Source organism: Heteronotia binoei, chromosome 12 (assembly GCF_032191835.1).
Source record: "Heteronotia binoei isolate CCM8104 ecotype False Entrance Well chromosome 12, APGP_CSIRO_Hbin_v1, whole genome shotgun sequence".
Lineage (NCBI taxonomy): Eukaryota > Metazoa > Chordata > Lepidosauria > Squamata > Gekkonidae > Heteronotia > Heteronotia binoei.
Window position 1 is genome coordinate 76,850,091 of NC_083234.1, and position 19,038 is coordinate 76,869,128.

Sequence of the window (19,038 nt, forward strand, 5' to 3'; positions counted from 1 at the left end):
GAGATAAGCCCGCAATGACAGCAGCCTGGTCTGAGCCAAGACCTGCAGTTTGCTTGGGATTGGACCTGGCCGGCAGGGGCACAAGCCCAGGTGAGGCTTGATGCACCTTGAACCAGAAGCGGAAGACTGAAGATAGCAGTGAGTCTGGAGGACACAGAATGACGGACACAGAGAGACTGAGGGCCAGATCTGTGATCTCCAGCACTAACAGTGACCCTTGGTTTTGCATGCAGAAGGTCCCTAGTGCAGTCCTTGACAGCTCTAGTTAAAGGATCTGGCAGCAGCCCCGTAGCCAACATGCCTGTCCTTCCCTCCCGGCCCCCACTTGAGGGCACTTGAAATGGCATGGGGGGGGGCAGCTGCTCCTGGGCATTCCTCCCGTGCAACTTAAACCATGGGGGAGGGAGGGGTGGCCCCTAGTTTCTCAGCTTTCATCCCCGCAGTGGTGGCAGGGAGCGGTAGGGAAGGTTGAGACACCTGAGTTGGGGCACACAAAAGGGGGCAGGCCCCCCTGTTGCTACAGGCCTGTCTGGCAGCAGATGATGTGAAAGACCGCAGCCTGAGACCTGGGAGAGCTGCCGCCAGTCTAAAAGAAGACAGTCTTGACCTTGAGGGACCACAGGTCTCTCTGATTCAGGATAAGGCCAGGAGGAGTCTGTTGGGGGGTGGGATTTCCCGGGCCAGGGGTCTTCTTAAATTTTTCTTTTTCAATAGATTTTGCTGTTTCCTTTCCAGCATGGGGGACAAGAGAGAGGCGAAAGCTGTTTGGGGCAGACTGGTTTTTAGGGCAGGAGAGAAAAGATTATAAAAATCCTTTCCATCTCCCTTCACCCTCCTTGCTCCCTTACAACGATATTCCAGTACAGACTGCAGCCTTTAAAAACACATAACATCAGAGGAAACAACACCCAGCTGAGTGCAACACCAGGCCAGTCCCCAGCTCATGGCAGAATTTATTTATTTAGTTTTTCCCCACCATGGGGACCCAAAGGAGCTTACTATGTTCTCCTTGCCTCCATTTCACTTATTATTATTTATTTTATCTTTACTCTGCCTTCCTCCCCATTTTATCCTCTCAACAACCCTGCAAGGCAGGCTGGGCTTTGAGTGTGTGTGACTGGCCTGAGGTCACCCTACAAACTTCCAGGACAGAGTGGGGATTCGAACCTTTTTTGGTAGCAGGACCTCATTTGCATATTTGGCCACACCCCCTGATGTAACCAATCCTCCTGCGGCTGACAGTAGGTCCCCGTAAGAAGAGCCTCGTAAGCTCTTGGAGGATTGGTTGCATCAGGGGTGTGTGGCCTAATACGCAAAGGAGTTCCTGCTACAAAAAAAGCCCTGGATCCCCTCGACCCCAGTCCAACACTTTAACCGCTGCGCCACCCTGGATGAGATTTCCACAAGCTGCTTCCTGCCTCACCCCTCTCAATGAGCGGTTCACGTGGATTACCTTCAAAGGTGTACAGAGCTTTGCACGTTCCAATGGTGGGCAGTGGCTCTTCGTCATCGAACTCGTCGTCAAAATCAGGGGCCGGTGCCTTCATCTCACTCTCCTGGCTCGGCTCCTCTGTGTAACTGCCATCTGGGCTGCTCAAGACAGGAAAGAACACAACATCTATAGCGACAGGCCTTACGGGCCAACGGGGGAGGAAGAACGCTGGAGGGCAGGCTGCCCCCTCGTCTCTGTGGCTGGTCACTTCGGTGCGGGGACTCTCCCCCCACCCCACCCCCCAGACAACAAGCAGGGCTCCCACGCCAGCAATATGCAGCTCCAGGAACAGTTTTGGGTTGTGAAAGTGATCTCGGAGTGGAGTGGTCCAAAGGAGCCTCCCCTTGGTGAGCTGTACTACCAAAAGAGAAAGAAAACGAGGGCTACACCAAGGAACCTCCACATTCAGAGGCACTGATCCTCTGAACCCCAGAGCCAAGAGGCAACATCGGGGGAAGGCTTCAGCCTCTATGCCCTGTTGTTGGTCCTCTAGAGAAACTAGTTGGCCACCATGTGAGACAGGATGCTGGATTGGACGGACTATCGCTCTGATGCAGCAGGGCTCTTCTGAAGTTCTTATAAGGGGAAGGCCTCAGCCTCTCTGCCCTGCTGTGGGCCCTCCAGAAGAACCAGCTGGCTGTTGTGTGAGACTTCCTTGGCGGCCTCCCATGACCAAGTAGTGCTGGGGCTGATCCTGCTTAGCTTCCAAGATCTCCTGAGATCAGACTAGCTTGGGCCGTCCACGTCAGGGCATGGGTGGATTACATGGATTTATCTAGGGAGATGTAGCTCTTCATATATGGGGGGAGGGGTGCCAGTCATGGCAAGCTTTCAAGGTCTGTACCAGCCCAGGACAGACGTCCATCCAGTGCTGATGACCCAGGACAGGTGTTACACGTACGATCAGGGCATCTGGTTTTTGCACTTAGTGTCCAAGGTGCATTTAAGGGCTGGCCTACATAACGTTAATGCAAAGTCAAGTTTCTCAACTGCATGAGAAATATGACGAGGCATTCTGATTTTATTTTATTTTTTTTGTTTTTTGTATATACTTGTGTGTGTGTTTGCACCTGGAAGTCATGTAGACCTCCCCTACAGGGAGCCTGGAGGATCTTCAGAGAGGTGACTGAATACAGCCTGCCCCTGTCCTCTCGACTGGGTATTTCAAGGAAGTCTCCCTTCCAAGTACTAACCACAGGTCAGGCGCCTTCTGATTTTAAAAGGACAGGGTGTTCGTAGCAAGTTCCGCAGGTCTGCCCGTGTGAGTCTGCTACGCCCTAAACAAGAAGCATCTAGAGTTGACTGGGGAAGGGAGACAAACCAGGAGGCAAGGCCAGTCCAGAGAAGGCTTGTAAAGTGAAACTGCCGTCTGCATCCGAGACAAACACTGCAGCAACATCTCCACTTGATCCTGGTCATGCCACAAAGGAGGGTCCCAGGCCCAGTTCAGGTAAACGGACCCCACAGACAGCAGCTGACTGAGATCACAATGGCCGTTTTCGCACTTAGCGTTTGCTCCCCTTATTCCACGGCGCAATTATGTCCAGCACATTTTCCTTGTTTTCGCACATGGACTCATTTGCGGAGTCGCTTTCCATGAAGCCCCGGCTCAAATCGTTTTCCCACTGGCATCGACTTGAGTTCGATGCCCTGTCAATCTTTTTTTTTTAAGCGCAAGTCTGGTTGCGTAAGGACGTAATAACGTAACATCGAGCAGTCACAGCTGTTCCTTCCCCTTCTTTTCGTGGACAAACCGCATCACGTGTGCTGCTTCTGCTCATGGATTGGCTGTAGCTGTAGGATCCTCCAGAGCCCTTTATGTATTAACAGAAGCATTCAAAGTGGAGAATCCTAGCACTAGATTCCCCCCCCAAATTCTGAAGTTGCGAAATATCGCAATAACGAAGAGAGAGAAATCGAGGGGTGTGTGTGTGTGTGTGGCAGCTTCTTCCTTTCCCAGCCTCGTTCCCTCCCGGGTGGCGAAGCTGGGATTTCCTCTGCGCTCTTTCCCCTCCCTGGCTGGCGCTTGCAACGGGGGACCTGACTGATTCCTGCCGCCAGAGCTCCCCCCCCCGCCCCATTCTCTCCTTCCCCTTCTGTGGCGCGTGTGAAGAGCGAGCTCGCGTCTATTTTCTAACCGAGCGGAATGTAGCCAGGGAGAAGAATGCAGGACTCCAACTTCCCATTTTATACATGGCGATTTTGTGCAGGTCCAGAAATCCTGGTGGCACAGCTGAGGGAGGCATTGCCTTTTTAAAACACACACACATGAACGCTTTGGCCCACGCCGGCACTAGATTTCCCCCCCCAACAATGTATAATGTAGTTGCGAGATAACGCAACGCAACAGCGAAATAACGCAGGAGGTTTTTTTTTTTTGTTAATTTCGAAATATCGCTATTACGCAAGAAATATGAAGTTTAAAAAAAAAATGGCCGTGTGGGCACTTTTGGGAAGCGCCGCGAACGGCTGATGATTGGCCAAGGGGGTGGATGGGGTGGGAGGACGGAAAGGGAGAGGGTGACGCCCACAAAGCAGTCGATCCGGCGTGGATGGATTTCCCACAGCAAACTCCGAGGAGTGGATCCGGTGTGGATCCGGAGGTTTTCAAAAACTCTGGAAGGATGTTGAAAAACATACTCTGGCGTGAAATCCCTGAAGCGCTGGAGCAAACCGCAGCGCCGGAGCAACAGGTGGGAAAACCAGGAAAAGATCCGGAGGTAAATGGGGTGCTACGCCGGAGTAAACGCTAGTGCGAAAACGCTCAATAAGTTATTCTCCAAAAGTCAGCTGGAAAGTGCCTCCGTCTGGTTGATTTCTCCATTCTCAGCCAGCAGGGGGAGCCCCACAATGAGAAATTGACCTCGCAGGAAGTGAGAGACAGAAGGCCAGAGATCTCTCGAACTGCAAGGTAAAGTACTGGGGAGGACTTGGGAGGTCTGAAGGGAGACAAAATAAAATAAAATAAAATAAAAAATGTGATGTAACATGAGGAGGGGTGGGGGGGGGCACACCCACTGCAAAGCCTTCCAGGACAAGTCTCACTAAGCTTGCACAGGAGAGCTTTACTGCTGGCGTGCTGTCCCAGGTGATATGCGAGGTGATATGAGCACCATTTTCAAGTACTTGAAAGGGCTGTCATCTAGAGCAGGGGTGGGGAACCTCCGTCCCAAGGGCCGTATATGGTGTGTCCCTCCCTTGCTGGGCCGAACCGAGCCGTGTGGCAGCTTCCCTGGGGCCTGGCTGGCCAGCGAGGATCGTGGGGCCCAGCTGTACTTTGTAGCAGCCTCCCCAGGGCCAGGCAGGGATCACAGGGCCCAGATGTACTGTGCGGCAGCCTCCCTGAGGCCTGGCTGGCCGGCCAGAATTGCTGCAGGGCCTGGAAAAGTTACTGTCACAGTTCAGTTTGCACTTGATTATCCCAGGTGGTGTGGCCTAATATGCTAATATTAGGGGATGTGGTCTAATATGCTACTGAGTTCCTGCTGGGCTTTTTCTACAAAAAAGCCCTGGACCTATGCATTTGCCTAGGGCGGCAGGCCGTGTGTGTGTGTGTGTGCGCCAGATTAGGCTCTCCCCACATGACTTCAAATAGAAAAACAATTATCTGCATTAATTTTGTTGGCCTGAATCATTCTCCCTTGGCGGAGCACTGTTTTTTAAGTCGATAATTTTTTATGGCCCGCGAATGATGTTATAAATATCCATATGGCCCTTGGCAGAAAAAAGGTTCCCCAGCCCTGATCTAGAGGATGGTGCAGAGTTGTTTTCTGTTGCGCCCCAGAAGGTTGGAAGAGAACCAATAGGTTGAAATTAAATCAAAGGAGTTTCTGGCTAAACATGAGGACAGACTTCCTGACAGGTAGAGTGGTTCCATCATCTGATAGCAATGCTGATTCTGTGCATTAGGCAGATCCTGGGAAAGAGGACAGGAAGGCCTGCATCAGGGCTTAGTTCTTGTGGCTCCTTCCTGCACGCCCAGGGAAATGATGATGGCCACTCTGGGGTCAGGGAACAATTTTTCTCCAGGCAAGTTTGGTCGAGGATCCTGGAGCTTTTTTGCCATCTTCTGGGCACGGAGCAGGAGTCACTGGGGGGGGGGGGAGTATTTGTTAATTTCCTGCATTGTGTAGGGGGTTGGACTAGATGACCCTCCCTCGAGGTCCCTTTCAACTTCATAATTCTATTTATTTATTTAACGTACACCCTGCCTTTCTCTCCAGCGGGGCCCTAAAGCTGCCTTATCCTCTCTTCCATTTTATCCCCACAACAACCCTCAAGGTAGGATAGGGTGTGACTTCCCCAAGGTTATCCAGCAAGCTTCCATGGTATGAGTGGGGATTCGAACTTGGCTCTTCCAGATACTGGTCCAACACTCTTAACAACTGCACTGCACTGACAAGCGGAAGGTGAGAAAGTGGTCTTTGGATTTTGCACCTGAGTAACTGAAGAAAGCAGTCTGTGTGCACGTGGCTGTTTCTTCAGGGAGGCCCGAAGAGGTGATTGGTTCCCATGGTTACCAGTTTCTGGGTAATGGAGGAGAGATCCCCTTATATAACACCTCTCTGAAGAGCCATCGAAAGGCTCTTGCCTAAGAATTCTTAGAACTAAGAATTTATAGTTGGTCTCAAAGTTGTATTTGGTAGAATGACAGAATGGTCAGCAATGTGGGCGTGGCTCTGAGGTAAAAGGGGATCATTTTTGCTAAATAAAACAGTTCCCTTAAACATAAATGGAGTTTATTTAGAATTGTAACAGTGTTTCAGTAAAGTTCATAAGCATAATGGTTCCAGACAGGTGTAATTCTTCTTTCTCTAAAGTTCCTCTAACAGACCTAACCACAATTTTGTCATACCACATAGGCTAGTAACTTCCACAAAGCTTAATCTCCTAACTTGTCTGTTAGGCTCATAACTCCCAGGCAGGCTTTATATCTCCACTTGCCACTTAAGTCCATAATTTCCACATAAGATATGGATTTCTCTCACACTCCACAGCACACCAAATCTCTCCCCCCGCCCCCCGCATGCTCTCGCCACAAACCAGCCCACTCCATCGTTCGGGTGCAGCTACCACTCAGTCATAACACACTGCAATCACCCACCCAGCTGCTGTCTTTCTTACTCCTAGGGGCCTACATTTTGACCCACAGCAACATACATATAAAACCCCACACCAAATCACAGAAATAAAACACACTTAAATATATACATAGCAAAACACCACAGGCTCTTTCTAATGATCAGCATGTCTAAGACAATCCCACTCATTCAGAGAGGACCAAAGTACATGCAGGGCTCAGATACCTTTTGTCAGCAAGTGAGAGGAGAATCAGTTCCAGGTTTCAGGGAGTCCTGAGCAGACAGTGCCCAGGGGCCCCATCTAGACCGTCTCATGACCTCTTTCCCAGCCCCACACCTGCCCATGCATGCTTCTCCCACTTGCAGGCAATGCTCCCTCTAACCAGGGGTGTCAAGCTCATTTGTTACGAAGGCCGGATCTGACATAAATGAGACTTTGTTGGGCTAGGCCATGTGAGGCTGGGCAATGTGTGTACTTATTTAAGATTAGGTAGCAGAGATATAAACTTTTTAAAAGGCAAAGACAAACATGACTAAAGATTTCTTTTTTAAAACCTGCTTAAAACATTAGCACTTATTGGTCTGAAAGGTGTTTTCTTTGTATTTCTCCCATGGGATTCTGGGAATTGGGCAAAGGAAGCTATGGCTCTTTGCTTCCTTCCCCAGGGACCAGGAGGGGGAGGAGCCTCAGCCAATAGAAAAAAGTAAAGTTTTGCTCTGTAGCTTCTGTGCAATTAAGCAAGCCTTGCAAAGCAAGTTGAGATGCAGAAGGAAGCAGGCAAGAGCCAGTTGCTCGGGGGCCTGATAGGAGCCCTCTTCAGGCCTGATATGGCCCCCAGGCCGCATATTTGACACCCCTGCTCTAAGCTGTGCAGTCTCGTGAGCAAAAATTCCACTTCATGAGCCACTGCAGAAATTAACTTGCTCTTTAGCTAATACAAAAATGTGTGAGCTGGAGGCTAAAAAACTGTGAGCTAGCTCATGCTAGCTTAGAGGGAACACTGTTTGCAGGCTCTTCCACCACCTGTGCTCAGTTCCCACCACCACCTGAACCCTCCTTTCCTCAATGGCAGTTGCCAGTGTCTGCCGAGCTACCAGGAGGGCCACCACTCACAAGCCCCTTCCTCAGTGATGCAGGGCAACTGGGATTACGGGCACCAATAGATGGCAGGGAGATGAGTGGATGGGAGTCAGTGGCAGTACCCCCTCCTGATGTCCCAGGCCCTGGCAGCAGCCCCACCTGAGGAGGTATGCAGATGTCAACCCCGAGTAAGACAAACCCAGGCATCTAAACCCAGAGGAATACAAGCAGTCACTGTACTAGGCGGAATGGACGTTGCCATGCTGATACTGTACCTCTCTCGATCTTGGGCGCAGTTGTTGACAGTCAAGGTGTTCTGCTGTTCACACACCCCACTCTGACGCCGCGTTTGCTCGGTCCGTGCTGGCAGCCGTCCTTCCACCTCCGCTAGCCAGCCCTGAGGTGAAAATGAGGGGGGAAAGTCACATTCCTGACTTGAGTACACTGAAGAATGTCAGGCTAGAGTTTTGTTTTGCAGCTGCTGTCCAGCTTTCAGACCATTTGCTGGCAACCACCTCCCCACACACATACAGTGATTCTCCTTCAGCCTTTCCTCTTGCGGGCTTCTGCTTGGAAACATCCATTCGCTGATTTTCCTTCTCACTCTGCTGTACTTCTAGTTGGGAGTAGGGTCAGCCCTGCCTCTAGGCAAACTAGGTGACTGCTTAGGGTGCTGGCCTTCTGGGGCGCTGAATTGGGTGCCCCCCCATGTGACTTGGTGACATTATCAGTACGGGGGGGGGGGGCGCCAGCCTTGCCTAGGGTGCCAGACAGTCTAGGGCCGGCCCTGGTTCAAGGCTGGCAAGCAGCAATAGTGGAAGACGTAGTTTTAGAAAGTGCTGTGGGTCCTTTACCTGTGGCGTGAGCTCCGTTTTTGATTTGTGCATGTCGCTCTTGCACTGTGAATGATGAAGGCCCCAGGGCTGGGAGAGGACTTTTGGGAACAAGCCTTCCTATTGCAGAGCTTTTCTTAGCCTTCCTGGGGCAAGCAGAAATCCTGGCCACAACCAGAGACTCACAGAGCCCATGGCTCACAGACTGTGGCTGAAATGTGGTACCGTGCTTTATATTTTTCATTTGTATTTTATTTCACTGGTTTAAGGTACACTTTGTTATCTTCATAAGGTACTTTGGGTCTCCACTGGGGAGGAATGGAGTGCCTCAAAAAAACCTGGAGAGCCAGTTTGGTGTAGTGGTTAAGTGTGCAGACTCTTATCTGGGTTTGATTCCCTACTCCTCCACTTGCAGCTGCTGGAATGGCCTTGGGTCAGCCATAGCTCTCACAGGAGTTGTCCTTGAAAGGGCAGTTTCCGGGAGAGCTCTCTCAGCCCCACCCACCTCACAGGGTGTCTGTTGTGGGGGAAGAAGATACAGGAGATTGTTAATCGCTCTGAGACTCTGCTTCAGAGAGAAAGGTGGGGTATAAATCTACAGTCTTCTTCTACCTCAAATTTTAAGTTCCCAGATCTCAGTACACATGCCTCACACCTTGAACAGCCTGTGCCAGTAAGAATGGGCAATACTGAGATGGATGGATCCTGGAAACACGCGCCCCCCACAACAGACACACATTTTATTTTCACAATACCCCTGTGAGGTAGGTTCAAGTGAGATAAAGTGAATGGACCAAGGCTTCCTCGGCAGCTTCATGGTTAAGGGAGCGGGATCGGCACACAGCTTTCTCCCACTTCTAGTTCCACATTTTAACCACTACTGCACCATCATTTCTAAATGTTATTTATTCAAAATATTGTTCTGGTGTTACAGTTAATGACAGTTAACCTTGGCATACACATGAGGACAAGACGTGATTGAATGCAGAAAGTAGTTGCTTGTGAGAGGGGGTGGGCTACTGGGAGGGGATGGTGTCCTCCCATCATGATTAAGCAACAGCTGCCATCACAGATGTGCTAGTCCAGGAAAAGGTCCTGAATTCAGTGACTGAACAATTAACATTTATTTTATTTTTCTTCCCCCATGGCTTGTGCGTAAAAGAGGGGGGGGGAATCTTGTTTATTGATTGAAAACTTCTAATGCAACATTGGGAGGGAAGGCAGCAAGGTACAGTCTGATTGTGTCAGATCTCAGAAGCTCAGCTGACCAAAGAGGACTCTGCAGAGGAAGGCAGTGCCAAACCACTTCTGCTTCTCACTTGCTTGAAAGCCCCTTCCTCACTGGGGTCGCCATAAGGCAGTTGCAGCTTGACACTGCTTTACATACATACATAATAGTAAGGAGTCCAGTGGCACCTTTAAGACTAACAAATTTTATTGCAGCTTTCGGGAAACACAGCTCTCTTCGTCAGATGCATCTGATGCATAAGCTTTCAAGAAGCACAGCCCTCTTCATCAGATGCATCTGGCAAAGACAGCTGTGTTTCTCAAAAGCTCATACTACGATAAAATTTGTTAGTCTTAAAGGTGCGACTGGACTCTACTATTTTGCAGCAACGGACGAATGGCTAACTCCTCTGGCTCTATCTGTACCTAATGCATCATTATCTTTCCTCTAATCACACTGAAAGATCTTCCTTGTACCTCAAATTTCTGGGCCTCTGATCTCAGCTTCTCTAAGTTCTGCCCAAGTTCAGCTAGCTTGTGATCCACGCTGGCTGCATCTCCCATCTGTGGGTTCTTGATGTAGACGTCCTTCATTTTTGTTAAGGCATCTCTACAAAAAACAAAGAAAGTGTGTCAACTTCCACGAAGCTGGAGGTGGGAGATGCTCTTTTGAAGGGTGTGTTTGTATAAGAGCCTGGACACTTTTCCTCTACCCCACACAAAACCCCCCAGCAAGGACTACATTGAACAAGAACTATATGAGATAGTTTAGGCTGAACAATAGTATGTACCCAAGATCAACCAGCTTCACAGTTCAGCTTGGAGATCTGAACCTGGTCTAGGTCTCTTTGACATCACCCCCAGCTCTCATCCAATTGCCTAGATCTGGGTTTCAATCTATGGCATCCCTGGTTAAAAGCATCTTATGTAATTCAACCTGCAAAGCCCCTTGCTTGAGATTTTGAAGAGCTACTACAAAGTATTAGGCTCACCATCTAAATAAATACACAGTTTTATATATCTGTACACCATAGGCAAATAAATCTAGTTTGCATTCTATAAGCAGAGGTACTTTCCTGGCTGCCACTGGAAACTGCTGGTCTCTTAAATTGCCTTAAGGGTGTGAAAGGATGGTGGAAAAATAGGGGACTCCCACAGCCCAGCATTCTGGGTTGTCTTAGTCTTTCCAGATCAATTATATGAGAAAACTTCCAGAGAAAATGCCCTGTTGTTGGTCCTCTGGAATACGAGATAATTACAAGATAATGCATGGGATGGAGAAGGTAGAGAAAGAAGTACTTTTCTCCCTTTCTCACAATACAAGAACTCGTGGGCATTCGATGAAATTGCTGAGCAGACAGGTTAAAACGGATAAAAGGAAGTCCTTCTTCACCCAAAGGGTGATTAACATGTGGAATTCACTGCCACAGGAGGTGGCGGCGGCCACAAGCATGGCCACCTTCAAGAGGGGGTTAGATAAAAATATGGAGCAGAGGTCCATCAGTGGCTATTAGCCACAGTATGTGTGTGTGTGTGTGTGTGTGTGTATATATATATATATATATATATATATATATATATATATATATATATATATATATTTGGCCGCTGTGTGACACAGAATGTTGGACTGGATGGGCCACTGGCCTGATCCAACATGGCTTCTCTTATGTTCTTATGTGACACAGAATGTTGGACTGGATGGGCCATTAGCCTGATCCAACAGGGCTTCTCTTATGTTCTTATGTGACACAGAATGTTGGACTGGATGGGCCATTGGCCTGATCTAACATGGCTTCTCTTATGTTCTTAATAACTAGTTGGCTACTGTGTGAGACAGGAAGCTGGACTAGATGGACCACTGGTCTGATCTAGCAAGGCCTTTCTTCTTTGGAGATCTGGGGGTTGAGTGGGGTGTAGACACACCAGCTGAAGACTGGAAATGGGTTTAGTCCACAACATCTCCTAATTTCATTTCAGCAGATATACAGAAGAATTATTAATCTCAACATTACCTGATACCACATAAAACTAGGTTGTATAATACCCAACCTAACTCTGGATGTATATTGTTATTTTGAGAGCCCTGGTGCAGACGCCTGACACATATTTTGGCAACATTCACCAACAGGAAAATACTGGAAGGAAGTTTTAGAGCTAATCATGGAAATGGCAGGATGTAATCTTCCACTGAATCTTACCGTTATTTTGTTGGGGGTTTCTAAAAAACTAGAGCCTATGAGAAAGATTAGGAAATGATGCTGGGCTTCATTATGGCAGCCCATACAAGTTCAGCTTCTTATAGGGAGAACAATGCAGCCGTCTCCCATCTTGGACCACTACAGACGGATGTGGAAGGCTGTCAAAACTAATCCTGAAGAACAGGAAGTAAAGTCCAAAGCAATATAGTCATTGAAAAAGATTTGCTAGAATCAAGTCCTGAAGCACCTTCGAGATCCACAAAAGAACACAACCGCATCAGCAGACATCTTGTGGCTGGACAGGTGCTTGAATACCCTCCCTTGCTTCTACATTCTCGGCCAGGCATTAAGAGGTGGCTGTTTTAATGGTGGAACCATCCAACGTATGTGGCTGCAAAAAGTGGCTTGGTGAATCTCACAAGCTTGAAGACTCGCCTGCCTCCCATCTGGTGAAATGTTCTCACAGGTTTTTGGCCAAAGAAAAACTGGCCTGGATCAATGTCTCCAGCACCTGGGCTGGCAGCCAGCTCAGACGGAAGGGCCAAGCCTGGAATAAAGGAAGTTCCCGTAACAGAGGACGCTTCTGCCCAGAAGGCCCAGGCTCTGCCAGTCGCCTCTTGCTTGTCATGCAAATCACTCCAGACATTTTGCCCCCCTGTTTCCCAAGAAATGGGGGAATTGAGGGCAGCCCTCAAAGCACGGTTCACCCAAAGCCTGGGTCATCTGAGAGAATCAGGCTGTTTTCAGATTTACATGTTGCAGAAAGAATAGAAAGGATTTAACAGCCAGCAAAAGTCACAAGGTGGTGGTAAGCAAATCAATGCAGATCCCAGAAATCCAGGAACCTCTGAAGACTCACACAACTGGCATCTCTTGAGCCTCTCTTTCTAGCACCAGAGAGAGCAAAAACCTGGCTCCTTTCCCCACAGTCCTCCCTTGCAGCCCTAATCTTCCAGGAAACCCCTTCCGACTGGACAACAAGACTCTGACTGTCCAGGCTCCCAGTTATGACACCTCGACCAACTCAAACAGCTGCTCATTTATCTGTGAGGGGTGCCTTTGAGCTGGAAGGGATGGGAAGGTCCCTCATGAACCCATGAAGCTGACTGACGCTGAGTCAGGCCACTGGTCTGTCAAAGCCAGTATTGTCTCCTCTGACTGGCAGCAGCTCTCCAGAGTTTTGGCTCAGAGGTCTTTCGCATCACTCATTACCTGATCCTTTGGACAGGAAATGCTGGGGATTGAAGCCGGGGCCCTCTGCAAAGCGGATCCACAGCCGCTTTCTCATATTTATGCATAAGAACATAAGAGAAGCCATGCTGGATCAGGCCAATGGCCCATCCAGTCCAACACCCTGTGTCACACGGTGGCCAATATATGTGTGTGTGTGTGTGTGTGTGTGTATACACACACACACACATATACATACATACACACACACATATATATATATATACTGTGGCTAATAGCCACTGATGGGCCTCTGCTCCATATTTTTATCCAATCCCCTCTTAAAGCTGGCTATGCTTGTAGCCACCACCACCACATGTGTCAGATTAATCAAGGTACAACGAAATATGAAGGAGAAGCAGGCAATGCTCCATGGCAAGGCACCTGATTCCTCCGTTATGTTACTGGGACTCAAGGCATTCACAGGGCTGGTGCTGGGGTTTTGGTGCCCTAGGCGAGCTGCCCACTAGTGCCCCCCCCCCCTGAAATTTAAAAAAACAGAGAATTGTAGGAGAAATGAAGAAACTTGAAACTATTTACATGTTTCATTTACAGTTTTTTATTTTAAATTTAATTTTTTTTTAAAAAAAATGTGAGATTAAGCAATAAAAATTGTGAGACTACTACTTGATCCTTTTAGCTGGAGGTGCCAGGGCCAAGACCTTCACATGGCCATTTATATTTGATCCTTTTAGCTGGAGGTGCCCAATGACACGACCTTGTGCATGTGAGAAAGATGCTCTACCACTGAACTAGGGCTCCCACCCCATCGCTCTGTTCAAGTAGAGTAGGAAGGATGAGTGGCAGCAGACAATTGCAACAGGAGCCCATTTTTAGAAACTGTAATTGGCTCTTCTTCAGCTTTTACAATTGGTTAATTTGTCCCTGCCGGGCTCTGAGGAGTGCACTGCGCAGGCGCCGTCCACTTTCATGTTTCCCGGGTCTGTAACAGACTCAGGGAACTCAAAACCGGCCGGGCAGCATCTGCGCTCCATGGAGGTGTCTTTCCATTGGGGAAAGCAGGCTCCAAGGAGCACACACATTGTGTGTGCGGAGAGGGGGATCCTGGTGTTGCCCCTTAGGCCAGGTGGTGCCCTAGGCAGCCGCCAACTTGGCCTATTCCCACGCACCAGCCGTGAAGGCGGATTACACAAAGGAAGCCAATGCAATCAACTTGCAATGCAATGCAAGCGACTTACTCTGCTTACTGTAAATAAAAGGGGAAGAATTGTAAAATGAATATAACAATATATTTTCTGGAAGAAAACACAAAACATAACATTATTGATATACAAATGCTGTAATTTTTTTTGATCGTTTGTATAAAAGAATGAATTTTAATTTGCAGATGCTTCAATGTCTTAGGAAACTTGTTTGAACTTGAATCATCAAGATACAATGAACTAAGAAATTGATAGTGATGGTGAAGAAAATTATGAGAACAATGAGAACAATAAGGGAACTAAGGAAATAATGCTATTACGGTATATTGTGTTTAAGAAAAATTGAAATGTTGGAATTTTGAATTTGTAATATTATGACAATAACTGAATGCATTTTCAGTGTTATTTATTAGTCCTGAAAATTACAATTGTAGAAGGGGAGATCTCTATGTGTATAAGTGGGAGGGGGAGAAAATGCAAAATGAATATAACAACCTATTGTCTGGAAGAAAAGGATAACAATGGAACTAAGGAAATAATGCTATCAAACTATGTTTAAGAGAAATCAAAATGTTAGAAGACTGGATCTTTCTGTAACATTAGGACAATAACTGAATGCACTGTCAGCATTTGTATGAGCTGCGCTGAAATTGCTATCATAGAAGGGGGAATACTTATGTATATTCCAATTTCGATATTTCTTATCCACTAGTACTTTTTTTAGTTTCTTTTTCCCTTTATTTCTGAGTTTTAAAAAAATCAATCTTTGAAACTTAAAACAAGATGGGACTTTCAATTACAGCGAAAAAGGATTTGGGCTGTAGAACCAACCAGGAGTCTCAAAAACAGAACTGAAGTGAAGTGTAAGCGTTAACATGTTGAAGGACCGAAATTCAGTGCCCAGCATCCCCAGGTTCAAGGCCTCAGGCAAAATAGAAAGACATCAGCAGAGAGATGCTGGGCCCAGTGGGAGATAGTGGGACCGTGAGCCTCATTTCAAAGACAAGCAGACTTTCAGCACCCAATGAATATCCAAAATCAAGAAGCTACAATCAAAGGCAGAGTCTGGATTCATGACAGATAGGAGGTTCTTGAAGTGCATTTGTTAACTGCAGGTGACCAGAGTTTGAATCCAGCAGAGCCAAGGACTGGCACATGTTTGTATTTCTGGCAACCTGAGGTTTGAAACATATGAAAATCATGGGTAACCTTTTGTCTGTAAAAAGCAAATCACAAGCGTGTGCAGCCCTGATTCTGACTGAAGAAGGGTTTTAAGGCTCTAATCTCAGTTCAGTTTTAATAACCAAAACAGCATCCCCATCCTGTTATTAACACTTGAAAGGGGGGGAAAGCAACATGTCCTTTTTTCTTATCTTTTTAAAAAATGGTTGTTCCCATTCTTGGTCTCAGCTTGGGAGCCAAAAGGTGGATTTGACAGAAGAGCTGAAAAACACTGTGGGACCAGAGAGCAAGTTCATTTCCAGTCCCCCTGGAGCATGGCTGGGTTAACATTCAGTCTCACGGCTCAACTGGTGAGCTGCAGACAATTGCAACCCTTTGTGTGCTTTGAAACATGATGTGTAAGTGGAGCGGGGGGGGGGGGGGGAGGGGGAGGGCTGGTAAGTGGGACTGCAGAAGCCCCCGAGGCTGTTGTTCCAGATATGCCCTTCTTGTGATCTTTGCTAACTCTGGTATGTAATACCCCTCCTCCCCACACCACACAGGGATTTCATGGTGAGGACCCCTCTGACCTATTTTATCTCCCAAAGGCTGGGAACAGAAAGCCTGGAGATGACATTAGGCTGAAACACGTCAATGCATTCAGCTTCTCGGGAAGCAGCAGTGGAACAGATTTGTTACGACGACTGATCTTGCTTTTATTCCATGTAACGCTGGGACCCTTGGGGTTAGTCAATGATTTTTTCCCCTCCCTATCTCTGGAGATCCAAGGATTGACCAAATCTGGGACAGGATGAAGCTGCTGTCCACTCAGCACTGCCTGAGCCACAAGACAGTGGCTCTCTGAGGTCTCAGACCTTCCTCAGCCTGGCTACTGTTGATCTTCCTTCCTTCCTTCCTTCCTTCCTTCCTTCCTTCCTTCCTTCCTTCCTTCCTTCCTTCCTTCCTTCCTTCTCATCAGGACATATTTTACTTGATCCATGTGGATAAGCAAAAGAAAAAAATACCAACTAATGGATGACATGGAAGATCCCATTTCCTGGGTCAGATCTTAGCTTCCAAAAACCCAAGAGATCGATGGAAAGGGTGGGGTGGGGGGCTGTAAGGGGGACTGGCCCACAAAGAGCCTTCAAGACACACAGGCTGGGGAACACTGAATGAGGCCAGCCAGGCCACATAGTTAGAGCTGCGGTGCCTGATACAACAAATGTGGCATGCCAGATGTCCACCACTGCTCTTCAGGTTCATTGTGTCAGATGGAGAATATGCTGGAATTTGTTTCTGCTCTGCTTGGAAGGAATGATGTTGTTATTCTCTCTGTTGACCCCATTTTACTGGGAAATGCCAATTGGGATTGAAGACACTGCATGAACAGCACATGCTCTACCACAGGGACTTGTTTTACGCTTTGGTGGCCCCCAGACACTGGCCAGGGGCCCCACCCCCTCACTGTCAGTCTCTCGTGCTTCCCTTCCCACCCTCCGTCTGCATGCCCCCTTCAGCTGTGCATCCTCCTCCCGCTCGCAGGGCCTTCCACCGCCCATGTTCAGTCGCCTGCATCACCTTCATATCTTTTCCGCAACAGCACTGGCTGGTTTGAGTGGCTGGGAGAGCTGCTGCCAAGGAGTGCAGCCACGGTGATCACCCACGTGCCCTTCTCCAATGACGCTGGGCAGCTGGGAACAGGGGTGGAGCAGCACTTCAAGCAAACAAAGGGGAAGGGCTTGCAGACAGGGGGCGTGGGTCAGCAGTAGCAGACCCCACTGGGCTTTGGCAACCACCCCTCCTCAGGGTACACTGATGCCGGCCCTCCTCTGCTGCTGAGCTGAGCATCCTCTTAACCTGTGTGCGCCCAGACTGCTGGTTCATGACCTCTTTCTCCCCCGGTCTCATCTGGGCAGCTGCAAAAGTATTTCCAGGGCTCCCACAGTGCTGACTAGTCTTACCTTTGATCCATTTCTTTCTGGATATCCTTGCTGAGCTCATCCACCTTTTGCTGGAGCTTTTTCCTTCTTTGCTCAGGGGGAAGGTTGCTGAAGTCTTCAGGTCCTGCACCCTATGCACAGCACAAATCCATCAAAGGGGGAGGGAAGAAAAAGCAGGTTTATAAAATCGAAGGAAAATGTCTGCTTTGCAAACCACAGTGAAAAAGAGAGATCTCCAAAGTGTTTTATCATCAATAAAATCAAAAGCTGTTGTGCAAAAATCATGCTGGCCGCTCCAGCTCTATACCATGTCTAATTTTTTTTCACCACCGCCTCTCCCCAGTGAGTTTCCCATCCTTAAATGGACTTTAAGGTTATTAAGTTGTAGGCATAAGGGCAATTTAAAGCCACACTGGTGCTGTTCTGCCTGGTCTGCTGCCCTCACTAATCCTCTAAGCAAGCTGAATTGCTTAACTGAACATCTGGAGCTGCCCTGTATGGAGTCAGTGCTTCAGTCCTTCTGCCTTAGTACTGTGTCCTCTGACTGGTAGTGACCCTTGGGTTTTGGGACAAACAAAAGTCCTGCTATGTAAGATCTTTTAACAGGAGATGTTCTTTGCCAATACAGGTTCTGATTGATTGATTGATTGATTGATTGATTGAACTGGAGATGCCAAAGCTTGAACCTGCTCCATGTCAAGCTGGGACTCTACACCTCATTGAAAAGAAAACATGGTGCAATGTAACAGAATTTTAATAACGATCACTATATTACATGCCCTTTGATGCTTGTTCTCCATTTCCATGTCTAGACTAAACTCAGAGTATATCTATGGATATATAAAGTTGTCTTATGCTGACACCACTGGTCCATCTATCTTTTATTGCCTCTACTCAATAGCTCCTGAGAGTCTTAGACAAGCATCCTTTCCACTCCTTCCAACTGAAATCCTGCAGCCAAAAAGGCTGGAGAGCAAGCAGGGGGCCTCACGTATGCAAAGCATGTATTTTTCTGCAACTGAGCCACGGCCCTGCCTCCAGTGAGATACCCCACTTGCATTCCACCACAAGGAATGGATTTGGGTGTGCCTCCGGCAACAACAGCTCTAGTCCTATTACTTTCAAAACAGGCACAGGCTCTCTATGCCAAGTTTTCACCCTCTGTGGCTTCAGATAAAGGGTTAAAAGCCTTTGGCTGGTGAACCAATGGTGGCCAGAGAGGGGCCTTGAGCAGAAGCTGCAGCATTTGCAGGCTGAGGCGTCAGTATTCTGCATGGCTTTCCCAGCAGCATCTTGGGGCAGAGACCTGGGGGTTTGGGGCAAGGGACAAAAGCTTCCTTTGGCACTGCAAAATCACCCGCACATGGATGATGCTTTTCTAAAATGATAACATTAATGAGATTGTCGTTAAGTTCCAAGGAACGGTCTTAAGATGTAAAACACAACCTCGTCTGCAGTTAATGTGCAACTGAAGGCGTCTGTTTAGTGTGTTTAAGAAGGGTTTATTCTTACCATGTTGCCCCAGCCTTCTCCTTGCAACTGAGAGGGGATCTGGGATCAATAGCCATAAAAGTTGCTTTTTTGCTTTTTTTGTTTTTTAGTATGGAAATTAAATGGTGTCAACAT

General features: G+C 48.0%; 1 protein-coding gene across 20 annotated transcripts in view; it reads right to left on the reverse strand.

Moving 5' to 3' along the window:
* The window catches only part of FNBP1 (formin binding protein 1), a 242,782-nt gene that overhangs the window by 16,013 nt on the left and 207,731 nt on the right, over positions 1–19,038 (reverse strand). For 12 of the 20 annotated variants that reach the window (XM_060250480.1, XM_060250479.1, XM_060250496.1 and 9 more), the window contains 4 exons: positions 17,434–17,543; positions 10,192–10,324; positions 7,930–8,051; positions 1,454–1,593 (listed from right to left, as the gene is read on the reverse strand). In XM_060250480.1, the coding sequence (XP_060106463.1) occupies positions 1,454–1,593; positions 7,930–8,051; positions 10,192–10,324; positions 17,434–17,543 (505 nt within the window). The remainder of the gene's footprint in view (positions 1–1,453; positions 1,594–7,929; positions 8,052–10,191; positions 10,325–17,433; positions 17,544–19,038) is intronic. The other 8 variants (XM_060250497.1, XM_060250495.1, XM_060250493.1 and 5 more) reach the window with 1 other exon arrangement.